Source organism: Balaenoptera borealis (genome assembly GCF_965194805.1).
Source record: "Balaenoptera borealis genome assembly, chromosome: 14".
Taxonomy (NCBI): domain Eukaryota; kingdom Metazoa; phylum Chordata; class Mammalia; order Artiodactyla; family Balaenopteridae; genus Balaenoptera; species Balaenoptera borealis.
The window spans coordinates 72,951,030-72,970,451 of NC_138875.1; the positions used below are offsets into that span (position 1 = coordinate 72,951,030).

Genomic DNA, 19,422 nt, shown 5'->3' on the forward strand with positions numbered 1-19,422 from the left:
CATCATCACCATCACCATCACCATCTCATCACCAACATCATTATCATCTCCATCACCATCACCATCACCATCACCATCACCATCTCATCACCAACATCATTATCATCTCCATCACCATCACCATCATCATTACCATCACCATCACCATCATCATCTCATCATCATCATCATTATCATCTCTATCACCATCATCATCATCATCATTGTGGCTGCCATCCTCAGCCAAGTGTTAGTCAATGTTGTTGACTGTCAGGGATTATGATATAACCTTGCCTGCTGAAGAAAGCCATGTAGGTCCAGCCCCACACTTCCAGTGTCACCCCTGGCCTCCAGGCCCTCCTACCTGCCCCTTCACAAGATCCCTCTGAGCATACCACCTGGAGAGGCAACCCTGGTGCCTCAGAGCCCCTGACTGTAGCCTGGGCCGATGCCCCAACTGCAGGGTCCCCTCACCGTCAGTGGGATTGGCAAACTCCTTAGGCACAGCTGCCCCATCATCCAGCTCGACGGCCTCTAGGCCTGCACGGACCCCTTCAATCTGGACCTCATGCTCTCCCGAAGCCGTGTCGTCCTCTGACCTTGCACTCTCGCCTGTGCGACGGAATTTCACCACCCTAGAGGACAGAGCAAATCTGGTCATGATGGCTAGAACTCCTCCTCAATGGCCTTGCAGTATAGCTGTTGTGTCCAAGACAGGTGACAAGCTTTCTCTCACGGTCTAGAGAGTTGAATGGGTGGAGGAGAGGTGGGGGTGGGCATTTCTGTTGAGTTGGACTGTGGGGAGGGTGACAACTTTAAGGGCTGCCTAGTACAGTTGGATGGGTTGGGCACTGCACAACTCCAGGGGGAGCCCTGTTCACATGGCAAGTTATGTGAATGAGGATATCCTTGCGCTAGACCTAAAAACTGGTTGGAAGTACATGTGTTTCAGAACTTACGTTCCTCTATCTATATCTAATGGAAGTAACAATTTGGTCACCTAAGGGTTATATTATGCCCACCAAAAGTTGCCCACACAGTATTTTTTTTTTAATTTATTTAAAGTGGATGCCAATGTTTTAAAATTAGGAGAATTCACATAAAAATCCAGATTCCTGACATCTCTTTCAAAAGTAGAATATCTGACCATCTGGGGCACACAGTCTAATAAGGGACCAACATGGCTAGACCAGGGCAGTGTATCCCCTGTAGATGGGACACACGATGCACAGGTGACCACAGTCTCGTGTTCTCCAAATAACCTCCAGCCCTGACAGTCTCCTGCCACTTATCTTTACACTTGCTCTGTGTTCCACTCACTTGGCACTTTGTCCCCTTTGTCTGGCCCTGTAGGCATTTGAGTTTGAGACCCCATGGACTCCACTCTCAACACAATACATTCCTTCACACTGTGCTGCTTCTTGTTACTCTGGGAAACGCCTTGACTTCTCTGAGCAGCAACTTCTTAATCTGGGACTCAGAGGCAAAAATACGTGTCTCCTCCAACTTCCTCACCCCCAAACACAAAACTCCTGCTCTCTGCCAGCCCTGTGGTAGGTTTCAGGGTGACGGCAGTAACAGGAGAGATGAGTCCCTACCCTCCCAGGAGAGAGTCCTATGGAATGAGTAATGCCCATTTCTCCCAGAGCTTTGAAAAAAGGAGTCTGCGATGACATGGGCATGAAGGGCCGAGGGCTGATGAGGGACTGGAGGGCAAATCTGGGCAACGTTTTTAAAAGGTAAAAATGGACAAATTTCTAAGTAAAAAATATTGCTATCAACATCATCATCATCAATTAATTATTGCATCATTCCATACATTTCACCAAGAATAACTGGTACTCTGGCATAGAAAGGGTAAATCTTCAGATTCCAGAAGCCTGGGGAACACTCCCTGCTTGTGAATTTGGAGAAAAGACAGATGAAATCACGGCAATTTTGTAAATACCTGAAACTCCATTTGATGGCAAGGCTGGGCTTGGAAAGCTCCAGCTGTCAATCTCATCGTGGGTTGGAAATACGCGGCAGAGCGCAGAGCACGGGGTTTGCAGGCGGATCGGCTGGGATTGAAGCTTGGAGCAAACACTCCATCCCATCCACCACCACCACTGCACTCTCCACCACGCCCACCACCGTCTAGCAGCATCTGTGCCTCGTTCTAGGTGTTGCTTTCCATGCACTTGTTCTGCACGACAGCTCTATGAGGTTGGTATTATTATCACCATTTTACAGACAAGAAAACTGAGGCCCCAGAAGTCACAGGACTTACCCCTGGTCACAGAGCTAAAGAGGCATGGAGCCAGGGTTCACCCCCAGGTCTGTCTGATCAAAGCCTTGTGTTTCTGGCCAAAGACAGGATACCATTCAAACCCTTCCATTACTCCCCATTTACTCCATTCCCCCCATCCAAAATCTTTTATTTTGAAATATTTAAAGAATATAAGATTGAATAGATAACAATGAGAGAAATGTCTTTGATTCTGCTGTCCAGACACTACTAATAGGTTGAACCACATGAAATTGCCAACTTTTGACCATAATTCAGTTGAAGCCACCCTGTCTCTTTTCCAGTCTCCATCTCTCGCATTTTCATCGTTAATAGTCTTCCTTGATCAGTGCTCTTTACAGGCATCGTTATTTGACTTCACCCTCACAATAACCCTGAGAGGTGGTGACCATCACCATCCCCACAGCATAAGATATACCTATAGTCACTCTGAGCCTCAGTTTACCTTGCTATAAATTAGGTGTAATAGTTTTGTCATAGGTCGAATTCCTTAGAAGCAGAGCCTAAAATGGGATTCTCTTTTTTTCAACTGTGGTAAAATACACATAACATTAAATTCAACATTGTAACCCTGTTTAAGTGTAGAGTTCTGTGGCATTAAATACATTTACAATATTGTGCAACAATCACCACTGTCCATTTCCAGAACTTTTTCATCTTCCCAAACTGAAACTCTGTACCCACTAAACACTAACTTCCAATCCCCTTTCCCCACCAGCCCCTGGCAAGCACCATTCTACTTTTTGCCTCTATGAATTTGACTACTCTAGGGACCCCACATAAGTGGAATCATACAGTAGTTGTCTTTTCGTGATTGGCTTATTTCACTTAGCATAACATCTTCAAGGTTCATTCATGTTGTTACAAGTGTCAGAATTTCCATCCTTTTTAAAGGCTGAATAATGTTCCATTGTATGAAATGTGATCCCACAGGGAGCTCTGGAGTGTGAATTGTACCATGGAGATTGTCCCACCCAGAGGTCTGGGGGCTGGGCTCGAATCAGTCAGTCACTGGTCATGCCACCCCAGGGATGGAAGGCATAACTTCCCAGGTATCCCCAGGTGAAGTGGCTCCCCTCAGTCAAGGGAAACCCTCCAGAGATGACTGCAGCTGTGAGCTGTGAGCACCCATGATTGGCAGCAGCTGGGGGATGATCAATCTGGTAAAGGGAATCTGCGACAGGCACCAAGGGTATCTGCTACAAATAATAGCCCTCCAACCATACAGCTATTTATTGAGCACTTACTAAATGCTAAGAGCTATGCCTTTTACATTATCTCCTGTTAGTTACCCTGATGATCAACCTATGAATTAGTTAATGTTATTATCTCCATTGTACAGATGAGAAAACAAATGCTCAGAGAGGTTAAGACACTTGCCTGAGGTCACACAGCTTGAAAGAACTGAGGCTTCAGCCTGGATGTCTTTGGTATTAGAGCCCTGGGTCCTAATCACTAAGCATCAGTGCCTCTCGCGGGCATTCACCTGTGTCTGGGAAATGAATGTGAAGCCCGAACTCAGCTGCCCTGTGTGGGTGGGCTTGCCAGACAGTGGATAATGATGTGACCTGGAGCAGGAATCGAAAGGCACAGCTCGATTCCAGCCTGGCTGACAGCTCTTCAGGTTGTCACATTTGTGCAGGGGTTCTTGAGCTGGATGGAGCCTCAAAATCCCTGTGGGGCTGGTCACAACCCAGAAGTCGGGGCCCCACTCCAAGAGCGTCTGACTCAGAAAGTCTCGGTTGGAGACTGAGATTTTGCATTTCCAGCACGTTCCCAGGCGGTGCTGCTCTGGCTGATCCAGCGACCGAATTAGCGCATCAGAGGCAGGCAAACAATTCTGCCCACCCCACCTTCCCCACCCCTAGTGCTGAGGGGCGGAGGCTCCTACTCTGTTGGCTGAGCTGGGTGCCTGCAGCTTACCCTCCTCACCAGAGAGGCCCAGAACCCCTGTGGCACAGGACTCAGACAACATCCCTGCAGTCCAGAGCTGGGGTGTCCTTTGCAGCTGGAAGGCAGGTGTCACCTGGGAGCAAAGGCCAGGAGACAGACTGCCTTAGGCTTAGATATCTGGCATGAAGTTGGAATCTGGGGCTTCATTTAAGCAACACTTTTACAGCAAGAGCACCATTTTATTCAGAGTATGTATTGGGTTGGCCAAAAAGTTCTTTCGGGTTTTTCCGTGCAATGATGGAAAAACCCGAACGAAGTTTTTGGCCACCCCAAAATTTATTTGGGGGTAGCTTTGGAGGGATGCTCATGGGGATTATGGGGACGTTCTGAAGCCAGTGCCTACAACTGAGTCTCAAATCCCCCAAACAATACTGATGTGTAGCATTTGCCAATATCTGTGGGGTAAATACTCCCACTGGGACCAATTTTAAGCTCTCAATGGTTAAATAACAGGCTCTGAGATGTTCTGAATATTTAACAATCTGCTCACTAGAGCTGTGAGCAGCCTCCAGCACAACTACTGTAAAAAGTCCTCAAATAAAAAAAAAAAAAAGTCCTCAAATCACTGTCACAAGCTACAACACAGATGAACCCTGAAACACGATGCTGAGTGAAAGAAGCCAGACACAGAGAGTCACACATATATGATTCCATTTATGTGAAGCAACTTCACAGAGACAGAAAGCAGATCAGTGGTTGCCAGGGGCTGGGGAAAGAGGGATGGGGAGTGACTGCCTAATGGGTACAGAATTTCCTTTTGGGGTGATGAAAATGTTCTGGAATTAGGTAGAGGTGAAGGTTGTACAACACTGTGAATGTACGTGAAGGTACGTCCATGTTCACAGCGGCACTATTCACGATAGCCCAAAGGTGAAAACAACCTAGGTGTCCATCAGGGGATGAGTGGACAAGCGAAATACAGTCTATACGTAAAATGGAATATTATTCAGTTTCAAAAAGGAAGGGAAAGGGGAATTCCCTGGCGGCCCAGTGGTTAGGTCTCCGTGCTTTCACTGTCAACAGCCCGGGTTCAATCCCTGGTGAGGGAACTGAGGCCCCACAAGCTGCACAGCCAAAAAACAAAAACAAAAAAGGAAGGAAATTCTGACACATGCTATAATATGGATGAACCTTGAAGACATTATGCTAAGTGAAATATGCCAGTCCCCAAAAGACAAATACTGCATGATTCCACTTATATAAGATACTTAGAGTAGTCAAATTCAGAGACAGAAAGTAGAATGGTGGTAATCAGGGGCTGGGAGAGGAAGGAATGGGGACTTAGTGTTTAACAGGTACAGAGTTTCAGTTTGGGAAGATGAAAACTTTCCGTAGATGTATGGTAGTGATGGTTGCACAACAACGTGAAGCACTTAATACCACAGAACTGTACTCTTAAAAATGGTTAAGATGGTAAATTTTATCTTATGTGTATTTTGCCATTCCCCCTCCCCCCAAAAGCCCCAAACCCTCAACCCTTAGCACTACCATGGATATTATTACTTCTTAGTGAAATAAGTCTGACAGAGAAAGACAAATACTGTATGTTATCACTTATATGTGGAATCTAAAAGATGAAACGAACTAGTGAATGTAACAAAAAAGAAACAGACCTATGGATATAGAGAACAAACAAGTGGTTACCAGTGGGGAGAGGGAAGGGGGAAGGGACAAGACAGGGTTATGGGATTGAGATATAAATTACTATGTATAAAATAGATAAGCAACAAGGATATATTATACAGCACAGGGAATACAGCCAATATTTTATAATAATATAAATGGAGTCTAATCTTTAAAAGTTGTGAATCACTATGTTGTACACCTGAAACCAACATAATATTGTAAACCAACTATACCTCAATAAAAAATTTTATGTATATATCCACATGTATTTTGTAATTTTTATATATAAATAATTACAAATGTATATAATTATATATTTGTATAAGTTATAAATTTATATATAATATTTATACTTTATTTTATATATTTATAGATCAATATATAAATTAATGTTTCTAAATATATTTGTAAATATAAATAAATATGTATTTAAATATAATACATGTGGATGTATATATTACTACATAGATATTCCTGCACATTGTGAGAAAAGCTGCAAATAAAACGAACCTGATGCAGTGAGAGGCTAGCAGGGGCGGAGGGTGACATTTCAACTCTGCAAGCCACCAAGGGGTGGTGCGAAGTGGGTTCCAGGGAGGGAACAACAAAGGAGTAGGACACCCTGTCCCCAGGAAGCAACCTCCCAAATCAAAAACATAAACAGTCCCCCAAAGTATTTGTAGAAGATAGAAATGTCGAGAATTATTAAGCGCGGTAAGGAAATGAACATTTATGTGCATTATCAATGTCTTTTCAGGGGTGAGGGGAAGGCCCATGGCTCGCCCTTGACTCTGCAGGTAACGTCACAGAAGGAGATGGCTATGTGGCCTGACACTCTCCCTCTCATCACATCCTCTCCTCCAGGACCGTCCAAGGCTCTGTGCTTCCTTCTGTGACTAATAGCGACCACTGCAACCTTTTGGGAAGGTAATCTGTGTTATCTTTCAAATTTTTCAGTGCTTTGAGCTCCCACCCAGAATGCGTTCTGCTGGCAGTTCATTGTGGGGACAGGCACAGCAGGCAACGATTTACCCTACAAATAACGGCAGATGTGGATTGTTAGCTTGCGTGTGTCAAGTCTAGTGTTTGCACTGTGCATCAACTATCTTATTTATTCCCACTTTCATTGTCCCCTTTTTACAGATGAGGACACTCAAGCACAGAGGGGCTGGCAGTTTGCCCAAGGTCACACAGTAAGTGTCTAGGCTTCGGCAAAGCCATCGGATTTCAGCGTCCCTGCTCCCAGCCACTCTGCTGTATTCTCTTCTGGTGCTAGCACACTCTTTGCAGCTTTGCTGCGGTGATACCAAACCAGAAACAATCTTCAGGAAAGGAGTAATTAGATAGATGATGGCACATCCACTAAAGAAAATGTTAAAAAAAAATTTTATTTACATTGATCTGTACCACATTAGCCGAAGGTGGAAACAACTTAAGTGGTCATCAGTGGATGAATGGAGAAACAAAGTGTGGTCTATCCATACAATGGAATATTATTCAGTCTTAAAAAGGATGGAAATTCTGACCCGTGCTACAACATGGATGTACTTTGAAGACATAGTGCTAAATGAAATAAGCCCAACACGAAAGGACAATTATTGTATGAGTCCACCTACCTGAGAGGGCCTAGAGTAGTCAAATTCACAGAGAGAGAAAGTACAACAGTGGTCACCAGGTGATGGGGGGTGGTGCAGAGGGGAATAGGGAGTTAGTGTTTAACGGGTACAGAGTTTCAGTTGCGAAAGATAAGAAAATTATGGAGATGGATGGCGGGAAAGGTAACACAACATTATGAATGTAATTCATACCGCTAACTGTACAATTTAAATTGTTGAAATGGTAAATTTTATTGTGTATATTTTAACGCAATAAGCACACACACACACACACACACACACACACACACACACTAAACACACACACATGTTGGTTGCAAAAACCAGCAGGAAAAGATTGCTGGGGCTCATTTTTTTTTTTTGGCTGCACCATGCAGCTTGCGGGATCTTAGTTCCCCAGCCGGGTATCAAACCCGGGCTCCCGGCAGTGAGAGTGCTGAGTCCTAATCACTGGACCACCAGGGAATTCCTGCTGGGGCTCCTTATTAAATGTGCTAGACTACGGTCCTGTGATCTAGGTCCTCAGTACTAAGACTTAAGTGTGGTCTCGAACTAGAGGCCCCAGCCTCCCCTAGGGATGTGGTAGAAATGCTGAGTCTCGGGCCCTGACCCAGATCTACTGAATCAGCATCTGCATTTTAACAAGGTCCCTAGGGAATCTGTGTGCATGTTCAAGTGGGCTCAAGAATATTTTTGCTTCTACAGTCGAACATTCTGGAAGGATACTTAAGAAGCCTAAGACTGGTTGCTTCTGGGAAGGAGGATTGGATGGGAATGGGGAGTTTTAAGGGAAAGACATTTTTTTTTAACTTTTCATTTTGGATCCCGCTGCAATATGTAAATTTTTTAACCTGCACAACTATTAGTTAAATAATCAATATAAATCACAATAGCGACTATTCACAGAGCTCTTGTTGATCTTGTAACATCAGCTAAGCATGTTACAGATTCGTTCGGCTGTGAAATGGGATGAGGACAGGCTTGCAGGACCGCCGTGAAGATTAACTGAGATTGATGAACGGGAAACTGAGGAGCATGGTGTCAGTATTGGCTTTCCTCTAACCCAGCTTGGTTCAAGTCACCTTTCTGCCTTGAGCGTGGAGTACACTGACCTTTGTGAAATTCGACTTTGAGAAAATGGCTTAGCTCCCTGGAGTTTTAAACCAGGATGTGTCCACATTCCTTCTCTGGCAATTCACTAGAAGCCAGGGCCCTTTATTTATTAGAACTTGTTTTAAGACAAAAGTAAAGAGAGACCTCTGACATTAAATTATACTCAGAAAGCCAGACTACATTTTGAATCGGCTGGGTTCCTGAAAGCAGTTATCAGCTACATGAGCCAAGATTTCCCAAGGGAAAAAAAAAAGTAATATGACAGAAAAAGAAAATAGCAGTGGCATATGTTAAATAGATGAGGGCTTCGAAACAAGCTGGCTCATTTCTTGGCATTTGTTGTGTATATATAGCATATAATTTACCAAAATAGCAGGGAACATTTGTTTTACATAATTTTGCTATTGAAAGAAGATAAGAGCTTGAGGAAATAGCTGTCAACCCAAAGATCTCACTTGTACCATCATGTAATTCACCTCAGTACCTTAAATTAGGGTCTGAGACTTGATTAGGGTAAAGACTTGATTCCTTTTCATCTCAGCTTCTGGATATTTATCCCCTGAGTTCGTGAATCTATCAGACCGAAAAGGAAGCTTATACCTAAGTGTGACTATTACAGGGTAGCATTTAATGTCTGAAGAGAGGGGGATTGTCATAGAAAGAAGAGCCCAACTCTGCAAACAGACTGATTTGGGTGTGAATCCTCTGCCCACCCCATCCAGTAGCTATGAGGTTAGGTTACTTTACTTCTCTGGGTCTCAGTATCCTGCTGGTAGAAGGGAGATGGTAATTCCTTTCTCACAGGGTTGCCATGGAGACTAAAGGAGTTAACAGAACATCTCAAAGAGCCTGGCACCATCATCCTTCAGTATTTTAATAAGTTTATTGAGTGCTGACTATGTGCTGAAGGCTGGGATACAATAGGAGATAAAATACACCTGCCCTCCTGAAGTAGATGCCCTAGCTGGGAAGACGGTTAATGTACTAGTAAACAAGAAATCATTATACATTTGCAAATGAATGAATCTTGAGAGGGAAACAGACAGGGTGCCAAGATAAAGAATGATTGGAGGGAAGAGTAGTCAGGATAGACTTCCCTGAGGTCTGAGGACCAGGAGAGTCCCACACAGACAGGGGAGGAGGAGAGAGAACAGCCAGTGCAAAGACCCAGAGGTAGGACCAAGGAGTAGAGGTCAGAGAAAACAGGCTGAATTATACAGAGCTCTGGAGACCACAGGGAGGATTTTTCATGTTATCCGAAGACCAATGGGATGCCATTGAAAGGTTTCAAGTAGGGGTGACACAGTGGAAGATGATCAGAGTTGATTTAGGGAAGATCATTCAGGCACATTTTTCTACAAGAGGAGGAACAGATTGGGGAGACTGTTTTAAAATATAGGTTTTTAAAAAAATTTTTTGTCACACTTATATTTATTTATTTATTGGCCCCGCAGCATGTGGGATCTTAGTTCCCTGACCAGTGATCGAACCCACGCCCCCTGCATTGGAAGGGCACAGTTTTAACCACTGCACCACCAGGGAAGTCCCTAAAATATAGGTTTTATTATTATTTAGGTGTGGCAAGGCAAACAGATCAGGAGACAACTGCCTTTGAAAAGATTAGACTCTGTTATACTCACAGATTCCAAGAAGAGGGGGTACACCACACCTGGGGAGCCAAATGGGAAAGCACCAGGGTCAATAATGAGGCAAGAGTGAGGGGAAAATGTGGGCAAGAGTCTTTATTGTGGTTTCCATAGGAAGGAACAGGTGAGGCAGGGTCACCAGGCTGAGGATTGGCTAGTCTGAGTAATTTCTCCAGGCTCTGAACATAGGGACTGTCTCCAGTTGTCTGGTATTTGGCTCTGGAGTGATTAGGGCAGGTGGATTAATGGCTCTGGATTGCTTGGTTTGCACACAGAAAGTACACTGGCAGGTGAGTTATTTACTGATTAACCCTGGAAGGGGAGTGCCCTCCAGGATCTTTGAGGCCCTAAGATGTCAAAACATCAGAATATAGAAAATAAAAAGCATGATTAACACACAAAGATGGGGAGAGAAAGCAGGGAGACTGTGTGGTCAGCTGAGTGAGAAGTGATGGTGGCTTGGACCAGGGGGTACAGCAGGGTGGGTGGGCAGTGGGGTGCTGAAGCTTTTATTATTCATCCTCCCCACCCCGACCCCCAACTCTTCCAATCAGTAGAGGAAAACAGCCACACAGGGAGGCCCATCTGCAAAGCTAACCAGCAAAGGGCCGAGTTATAACAAGTGTCCTCATGTTTGGGAAACTCAGTCAACAAAACTGATGACCAGCACCCCTCAGCTCCATCCCAGGTACTCAGCTACATCACACTGGGACCTCTTTGGAATCTGAAACCTACTGACAAATGGGGTTAGCTGCTGTGGACCTGGAGCAGCAGAAACTGCCAGGGTCACTGGCAAATGGACTTGCTTTGTCTCCTTCAGGATAAGACCTGGGGACTCGCTCATCTGTCTGATTTGGTTAGAGTCTTCTCAGGGGCTGAACCTCTGTCTTCCAATATTTGAACTTCTGGTATGTGAAAGAAGGTGTGTGTTCAAGTTGGACCCTGAGGATAGAGCTTGAACTGCTGGGTATAAAGAGGGAAACAGATTTCAACTCAATATAAGGAGGCTTCTCAGGGAGAGAAGTCCAGAGATGAAAAAGGCTGCTTTAGATGGTAGTGGGCTCCCCTTCACGAAAGGTGGTCTAGGAAAGGCAGGTGTCCACGTGTATGGACTCAGGAGTAATGATGTTTAATACGTAACACTCAGCATGCCAAGGGCAAGCCTAAATGCTATATATACTTATATACAGTAAATATACAGATAGCATATATATCTTTTTCTTGAGTTTTTGTGGCATTATATTTAGTCATCTTGGCTAGTTTAATCACACTGTTGTTGTTTATTTTTTGGCCGCCGCTCCATGGCATGTGGGACCTCAGTTCCCCGACCAGGGATCGAACCCACGCCACCTCCACTGGAAGCATGGAGTCATAACCACTGGACCGCCAGGGAAGTCCCTAGCATATGTATATCTTATATAATCTCTTCAGCAACCCTAGGAGGGAGGTGTTATTAATATCCCCAGTTTATAGACAAGTAAACTGAGGTTCTGGTCCAAGTCCTCTAGAGTGTATATAGTATCCTAGGTTCCTGGCCTGAGTAGCTCCAGAACCCATGATCTTAACCAGTAGCAGATTCTTCTCTGAGGACAAGAGTACCCCCTAGGGAACCAATTACAATGCCGATTCCTGGCCATTCTCCAGACCTAAAGCTTTTGCATCTCTGCAGACCAGGGCCCAGGAATCTGAATTTTAATAAGATGTTGATGGTGGCCACAGATGTTTAGAAGTCACTACTCGGATCCCCTCTTGCGTGGAATTGAGAATACGAGGTATAAGGGGTTGGAGTGATGACTTTTAAGGTCCTTTCCGTTCCTGAATGTCTAGAAGTCTATAATTAATGGAAACTATAGTTCTCTGTGGATTTTATTTTTTTGTATTTTCCTGCCACGCCCCATTGACCTGAATAGCACTGAGCTTGTTCCCTGGATAATGGACCAATAGCTTATATTCTAGACAAAAGGCAATGAACACAAATAAATAATAGTTAAGGGCTTCCCTGGTGGCGCAGTGGTTGAGAATCTGCCTGCCAATACAGCGGACACGGGTTCAAGCCCTGGTCTGGGAAGATACCACATGCCGCGGAGCAACTAAGCCCGTGAGCCACAACTACTGAGCCTGCGCGTCTGGAGCCTGTGCTCCGCAACGGGAGAGGCCGCGACAGTGAGAGGCCCGCGCACCGCGATGAAGAATGGCCCCCGCTCGCCGCAACTGGAGAAAGCCCTCGCACAGAAACGACAGACCTAACACAGCCAAAAATAAATAAATAAATAAATAAATAAATATATATATATATAAAATAGTTAAAATGTGTTAAGCCCTCACCATGTGTGTGCTGGGAGCTCCACTAAGTATTTTATGTGCCTTATGCCCTGTGAGGTGGACACTATTACTATCCCCACTTTACAGATGATGAAACTGAGGCCCGGAGAAGAAAAGTAACTTGCCCAAGGTTACCTTCCAAGTCAGCAGGAAGGTCAGAATTCAAATCCAGGTCTACTTGAGCAGAGAGCCCACACACTTACTCATTCTGTGATGTGGCCTCAGTGGGGGGGATGGGTAACTTCTAACTGGGGGAACTGAAAGCCTGGGGGACAACTTTCCAGGCAGTTTGTCTTTGCAACTTATTTATTCACTCCTTCATTCAACAAGCAGTGGTTCTCAATGGGGCAGCCATTCAGTCTCCCAGGTGATACCGGCAATGTCTGGAGACAGTTTTGATTGTCACAACTTGGAGGGGCAGCTGGTGGTTGTGACATCCTGTGGGTAGAGGCCAGGGTTGCTGCTAAACATCCTATAATGTCTAGGACAGCCCCTCATGACAAAGTGTCATCTGGTCTAAAATGTGAATAGTGTCGAGGTTAAAAACCCCATGTTTAAGAAAGAGATGCTCTTAATAATGACACCAGAATAATCAACATAAGCCAGACGGTACCAGGCACATCCATCTAGAGAGCTTAGGATCACAGTCTTTTAAAGCCAAAAATGGGGACTTCCCTGGTGGTCCAGTGGGTAAGACTCCACGCTCCCAATGCAGGGGGCCCGGGTTTGATCCCTGGTCGGGGAACTAGATCCTGCATGCATGCCACAACTAAGAAGTCCGCATGCCTCAACGAAGATCCTGTGTGCTGCAACTAAGACCAGGCGCAGCCAAAATAAAATAAAATAAATAAATTTTTTTAAAAAAGCCAAAAATGCCCTTGAAGGTGGCCCAGGCACCCTCTTATGTCTCAGGGAAGTTAAATGAATTGCCCAAGATCACATGATGATTCACATTCAGATCTGTTATTCTTTTAGACAGCCCAGAGAAGAGCTTGGCTGGGCTGTAAAGCCACTGTCAGGGTCAGTAGGCCCTCGAACAACCCTCTCTAAAGCCTAAGACCACCTAAGCAATGGCCTCTTTGCAAGGAGATTTTCTTTCTTTGGCCTCCAGACTGTTCCTCTTAAGTCACTGAAACACATATTCCCTAGAGGTGAAGCTGGCTGGCATGTGTTTGAAACGATGAGGTGTGAGCAGCTTTGAGCCTGAGAGTTGTTTTTTATTTTTTTTTTAATTGAAGTATAGTTGATTTACAATGTTGTGTTAGTTTCTGGTGTACAGCAAAGTGATTCAGTTATACATATATATACATATTCTTTTTCGTATTTTTTCCATTACAGTTTACTACAAGACATTGAATATAGTTCCCTGTGCTATACAGTAGGACCTTGTTTATCTATTTCATATACAGTAGTGTGTATCTGCTAATCCCAAACTCCTAATTTATGCCTCCCCCACTCCCTTTCCCCTTTGGTAACCGTAAGTATGTTTTCTATGTCTCTGAGTCTGTTTTTGTTTTGCAAATAAGTTCATTTCTATCATATTTTAGATTCCACACATAAGTGATATTACATGGTATTTGTCTTTCTCCTTCTGACTTACTTCGCTTAGTATGATAATCTCTAGGTCCATCCACCTTGCTGCAAATGGCATTATTTCATTCCTTTTTAATGCCTGAGTAATATTCCAATTTGTATATATACACCACATCTTCTTTATCCATTCATCTATCGATGGACACTTAAGTTGTTTCCATGTCTTGGCTATTGTAAATAGTGCTACAATGAACACTGGGGTGCATGTATCTTTTCGAATTATGTTTTTCTCTGGGTGTATGCCCAGGAGTGGGATTGCAGGATCATATGGTAACTCTATTTTTAGTTTTTTAAGGAATCTCCATACTGTTCTCCATAGTGGCTGCACCAATGTATATTCCTACCAACAATGTAGGAGGGTTCCCTTTTCTCCACACCCTCTCCAGCATTTGTTATTTGGAGACTTTTTGATGATGGCCATTCTGACTGTGTGAAGTGATACCTCATTGTAGTTTTTTTGTTTTGTTCTAAGAAACTTAGTATTATCTTTATTTTTATTTATTTATTTATTTTGCTGCTCAGCATGTGGGATCTTAGTTCCCCGACTAGGGATCGAACCCACGCCCCCTGTATTGGAAGCTCGGAGTCTTAACCACTGGACTGCCAGGGAAGTCCCCTCATTGTAGTTTTGATGTGCATTTCTCTACTAATTAGCAATGCTGAGCATCTTTTCATGTGCCTATTGGCCATCTGTATGTCTTCTTTGGAGGAATGTCTATTTAGGTCTTCTGCCCATTTTTCGATTGGGTTGTTTGGTTTTTTGTTACTGAGTTGTATGGAGCTTGAGGTTTTAAAAGCCTGTGGTGGGTTAACCTTGAGGATTCCTAGGCTATTACAATAACTCCCTACTTTTTGCCTGAGGTGGGTGACAGTGAAACTCCATCTCTCCTCCTTGGCCAGGAATCCTTTCCTTTTGCCCCGATGAGCCTCAGGGGGATGGGAGCCAACATGAAGTCCCACGTGGGCCTTAGCCGCCTACTCTGCTCCTGTCTCTGTACACCAGTCTCCTCATTTAGAGCAAACAAAATATGCTTCCAGTTCCTTCTCTAGAACCAAGAATGAATCCTTATGGGCACAAAGAACATGTAATCAGTAAGTCAAACTGCATTCTCTCAACCTCCCTGATTTAATGGAAAGGGATGGGGAAGCAGAATGGCAAATAGGATGAAACAAGGCTATGTGTGATCTTTCCATGGGGACTCAGTGCTTTAGCTGCTAAAACTTAATAATGGTGGCCCCCACTGTCAAGGAGAATGATTACGATGATGGACAGATTTTTCTGATTTTTTCATTCATACAGTTCTTATTTAATCCTTTGGCCTGGTCTATACTGAAATCCAGTATCAGATGGAATCTAGGCAATGCCCCATGTTCTTGGGATACATTAGACCCCCGCCGTGTGTGAAGCTTTCATACTAGTAAGTAAAGACAGACACTAAACAATAAGTAAGCAAATTACATGGTATGTTAGTAGGTGATAAGTGCTATAAAAAAGGAAAAAGCTGAACACGGTCTGGAAGATGGGGGAAACGGGCTGCAATTTTTTTCGAACATGGTAAAATACACATAAGATAACATTGATCATTTTAACCATTTTTTTAAAGAGTACAGTTCAGTGGTATTAACTATATTCACAATGTTGTACAACAATTACCACTGTCCATCCACAGAACTCTTTTCCTCTTGTAAAACTGAAACTCTGTACCCACTACACAGATCCCCCTGCTCTACTTCCCCAGCCTCTGGCAACTGCCGTTCTACTTTATGTCTCTATGAATTTGATTACTTTAGGAACCTCATATAGTGGAATCATACACCAGTTGTCCTTTGGTGTCTGGCTTATTTCACTGAGCATAACGTCCTCCAGGTTTATCCACGTTGTAGCACGTGTCAGCATTTCCTTCCTTTTTAAGACTAAACAATATTCCACTGTACGGATAGACCACATTTGTTTATCCACCCATCCATGAAGGGACACTTGGGTTGCTTCCACCTTTTGGCTATTGCAAATAATGCTGCTATGACATTGGCTGTACAAATATCTCCTCAGTACTCTGCTTTCAATTCTTTTGTGGCTATATACCCAGAAGTGGAATTGCTGGGTCATATGGTAATTCTATTTTTAATTTTTTGAGGAACCCCCATACTGTTTTCCATGGAGGCTGTACCATTTGTGACTCTCACCAACAGTCAGTGTGTAAGAATTCCAATTTCTCCACATCCTCACCAACACTTGTTATTTTTATTTATTTTTGGTAGTTGCCATCCTAATGGCTGTGAGAGAGGGCTGCAAATTTTAAGGAGGTGGTCTGGGTAGGCTTTGGTGAGATGGTGGCATTTGAGACTTGACAAAGGTGAAGCAGATACTTTGCAGAAGAGCTTTCTAGGCAGAGAGAACAGTGGGTCCTGGGGCAGAAGCCTACCTGGTGTGTTTGAGGCAAAACAAGGAGACGGAATGGCTGCATGAGGGGCTGGGAGAGTAGAAGAGACAAGGTCAGATGGCAGCCCTGGAGGGTTTTGAACAGAGGAGGGATGTGACCTGACTTTTAAAGAATCCCTCTGGCTGCTGTGTTGAGAATGGGCCGTAGGGAGACAAGGGAAGGAGCAGGAAGACCAGCAAGATTACCACTGGAATCAACCCAGGTGAGAGATGATGGGGACTTGAACCAAGGACTAGCAGTAGAGGTGCAGAGAAGTGGCAGGAGTTTAAATTTATTTATTATTTATTTTTGGCTGTGTTGGGTCTTCGTTTCTGTGCGAGGGCTTTCTCTAGTTGCGGCAAGCGGGGGCCACTCTTCATCGCGATGCGCGGGCCTCTCACTATCGCGGCCTCTCTTGTTGCGGAGCACAGGCTCCAGACACGCAGGCCCAGTTGCTCCGCGGCATGTGGGGTCTTCCCAAACCAGGGCTCGAACCCGTGTCCCCTGCATTGGCAGGCAGATTCCCAACCACTGCGCCACCAGGGAAGCCCTGGTAGGAGTTTAGATGTAGCTTAAAGGCAGGACCAATAGAATCTCCCGATGGATTGAAGTGAAATATGAGGGAAAGAGGGGTCAAAATTGACTCCAAATGGGATGGACAGAGTTACCATCAACTGGTATGGGTGAGGCTGAAAGAGGAGCAGAGTGCAGGAAAGATCAGGTGTTCCAGTTTGGACATGTGCTTCCATTAGCTAGCATTAGGACATTTCTTAGTATTCTGATAAGGAGACCATGGCTTCTAGGTACTTTGCTACCTGAGCAAGCTGGAGGATAAGGGAAACAAGTCCAGAGCCAGGAAGACAAATAACACCAGCACCACTGGTTAAGCCCGTACATAGAGCCAGCCACTGTACTGGGAGCTTCCCAGTGGTGACCTCCCTCATTCTCACAACAGCCCTGCCATGCAGATACCGCCATTATCCCAACTTTACCGATGAGCACCCAACCTTGGGGAGATGAAGTCATTAGTCCAAGGCCACCCAGATGGTAAGTGGCAGAGCCAGGGTTTGAACCCAGATCTGCCTGACTCAAGAGTCCACACTTTTACCCCTGCTGCTGCTGAAGCCCAGGAGATGTCAGAAGGTTCATGGAGGTGATGGACTTAAGCTCAATCTTGAAAGACGGGGTTGGTAAGAAAGGAGAGAGAGTGGATTGAGCAAACACAGGATGAAGTTCCAGTTTCTCGTCCTTACTACAGGGCCCTGTGTGGCCGGGTGCCTGCCATCCTCTGCATTCTTCCCTCACGCCACTTGCTCATGAAGCTCCACTGGCCTGATTTTGAGCTTTCCCCCCACACAATTCCCTCTATTTGAAATGCTCCATCCTACCTCTTTTTCTGGCTGACTCCTACACATGTCTGGGGGTTCAGCTCCAATGTCACTTCCTCAAGGAAGCCTTCTCTGACCCTCCCCTCCGCCATCTAGAACTACTCTTGTTGCATCATGCACTTGTCCTTTGTAGCCCTTAAAACAATTCTCATAATTATTGTGCAATTGTGTGTTCAACATCCGCTTCTCCCATCGAACCAGTGCTGTCCAGTAGAACCTCCTGCAGTTCCAGAAATGTTTTGGACCCATGCTGTCACAATGCAACTACAGCAGCCACTAGCCACATGTAGCTACTGAGCACTTGAAACGTGGCTAATGCAACTAAGGAACGGATTTTTCAAACATCACCTATTTTACTTATAAGTCAAGTTTTATATTGTGTATTATACATGAAAATTATTTCACATACTAATTACATAATTTAAATTTAAATAGCCACATGTGGCTAGTGGCTACTGTATTGGACACTGAAGCTCTAGACTGTGATCTCCTTGAGCGCAAAGACCATGTATCTTATTTGGTTGTAGAATCCCTTGACCTAGGATGGTACCCAGGAAAATCACTGAATGAATGAATGAATGAAAGAATGAATCAATCAATCAATCAATGTAGTCTGCATAACTTGCTTTCAAGAAATCATCCTAGGGCTTCCCTGGTGGCAGAGTGGTTGAGAATCTGCCTGCCAATGCAGGGGACACGGGTTCGAGCCCTGGTCTGGGAGGATCCCACGTGCCGCGGAGCAATTAGGCCCGTGATCCACAACTACTGAGCCTGCGCGTCTGGAGCCTGTGCTCCGCAACAAGAGAAGCCGTGATAGTGAGAGGCCCGCGCACCGCGATAAAGAGTGGCCCCCGCTTGCTGCAACTGGAGAAAGCCCTAGCACAGAAACGAAGACCCAACACAGCCAAAACTAACTAACTAAATAAATAAATAAATAAAAATTAAAAAAAAAAAAAAGAAATCATCCTAGAAAGGAGAGACCCAGGAAAATCTTACTTGCATAAGGTCTCACAATAAGGCAGAACTAGATATAAAATCTCAGCTTTCTGAATCTCCTGTACATGGTGCTGTGCCTGAGTGGACAGCAGGTGAAAGGCAGAGGTTGTTTGTGGTCTCAAATGACCCATCCTAGAGCCGTGTGAAGGCGCCTCTAAGTGCAGGAAAGGACTATTTCTTAGACACCCTCATCCCTCTTCCCCCTCCCCTGACCCTGTAAACTACCTAGCAGCTTATAATCTATTAACACTTGGCCTCCTGTGGGACTGAGCCTGTTCCAAGGTCCACCCTTGCCCACCTTCTACAAGGCACTCTGATTTTTTAAAAACCCATATTGCTCTCAGGCAGTCTGTTGCCAGCAATCTGTGAATAATATATATAGGGTGTGGTTTAAAAAACACCTATGTCGTGATGTGTAACCCACTCAGATTCACATGGCTGTTCCTTTCCTTTTATTCTTTTTTATAAATGGAGGTTAACATA

The 19,422-nt window shown here is 44.5% G+C and overlaps 1 protein-coding gene across 8 annotated transcripts in view; it reads right to left on the reverse strand.

Annotated features, from left to right (window-relative positions):
* SVOP (SV2 related protein) overlaps positions 1-19,422 on the reverse strand; it is an 88,199-nt gene that overhangs the window by 63,970 nt on the left and 4,807 nt on the right. For 7 of the 8 annotated variants that reach the window (XR_014234169.1, XM_082354122.1, XM_082354127.1 and 4 more), the window contains exon 2: positions 454-614. The exons of the other annotated variant lie outside the window; for it this stretch is intronic. Coding sequence is in view for 6 of the 7 variants with exons in the window: in XM_082354122.1 (XP_082210248.1) it covers positions 454-614 (161 nt within the window). In the remaining variant the exon portion in view is untranslated. The remainder of the gene's footprint in view (positions 1-453; positions 615-19,422) is intronic. 8 annotated transcript variants of the gene reach the window in all.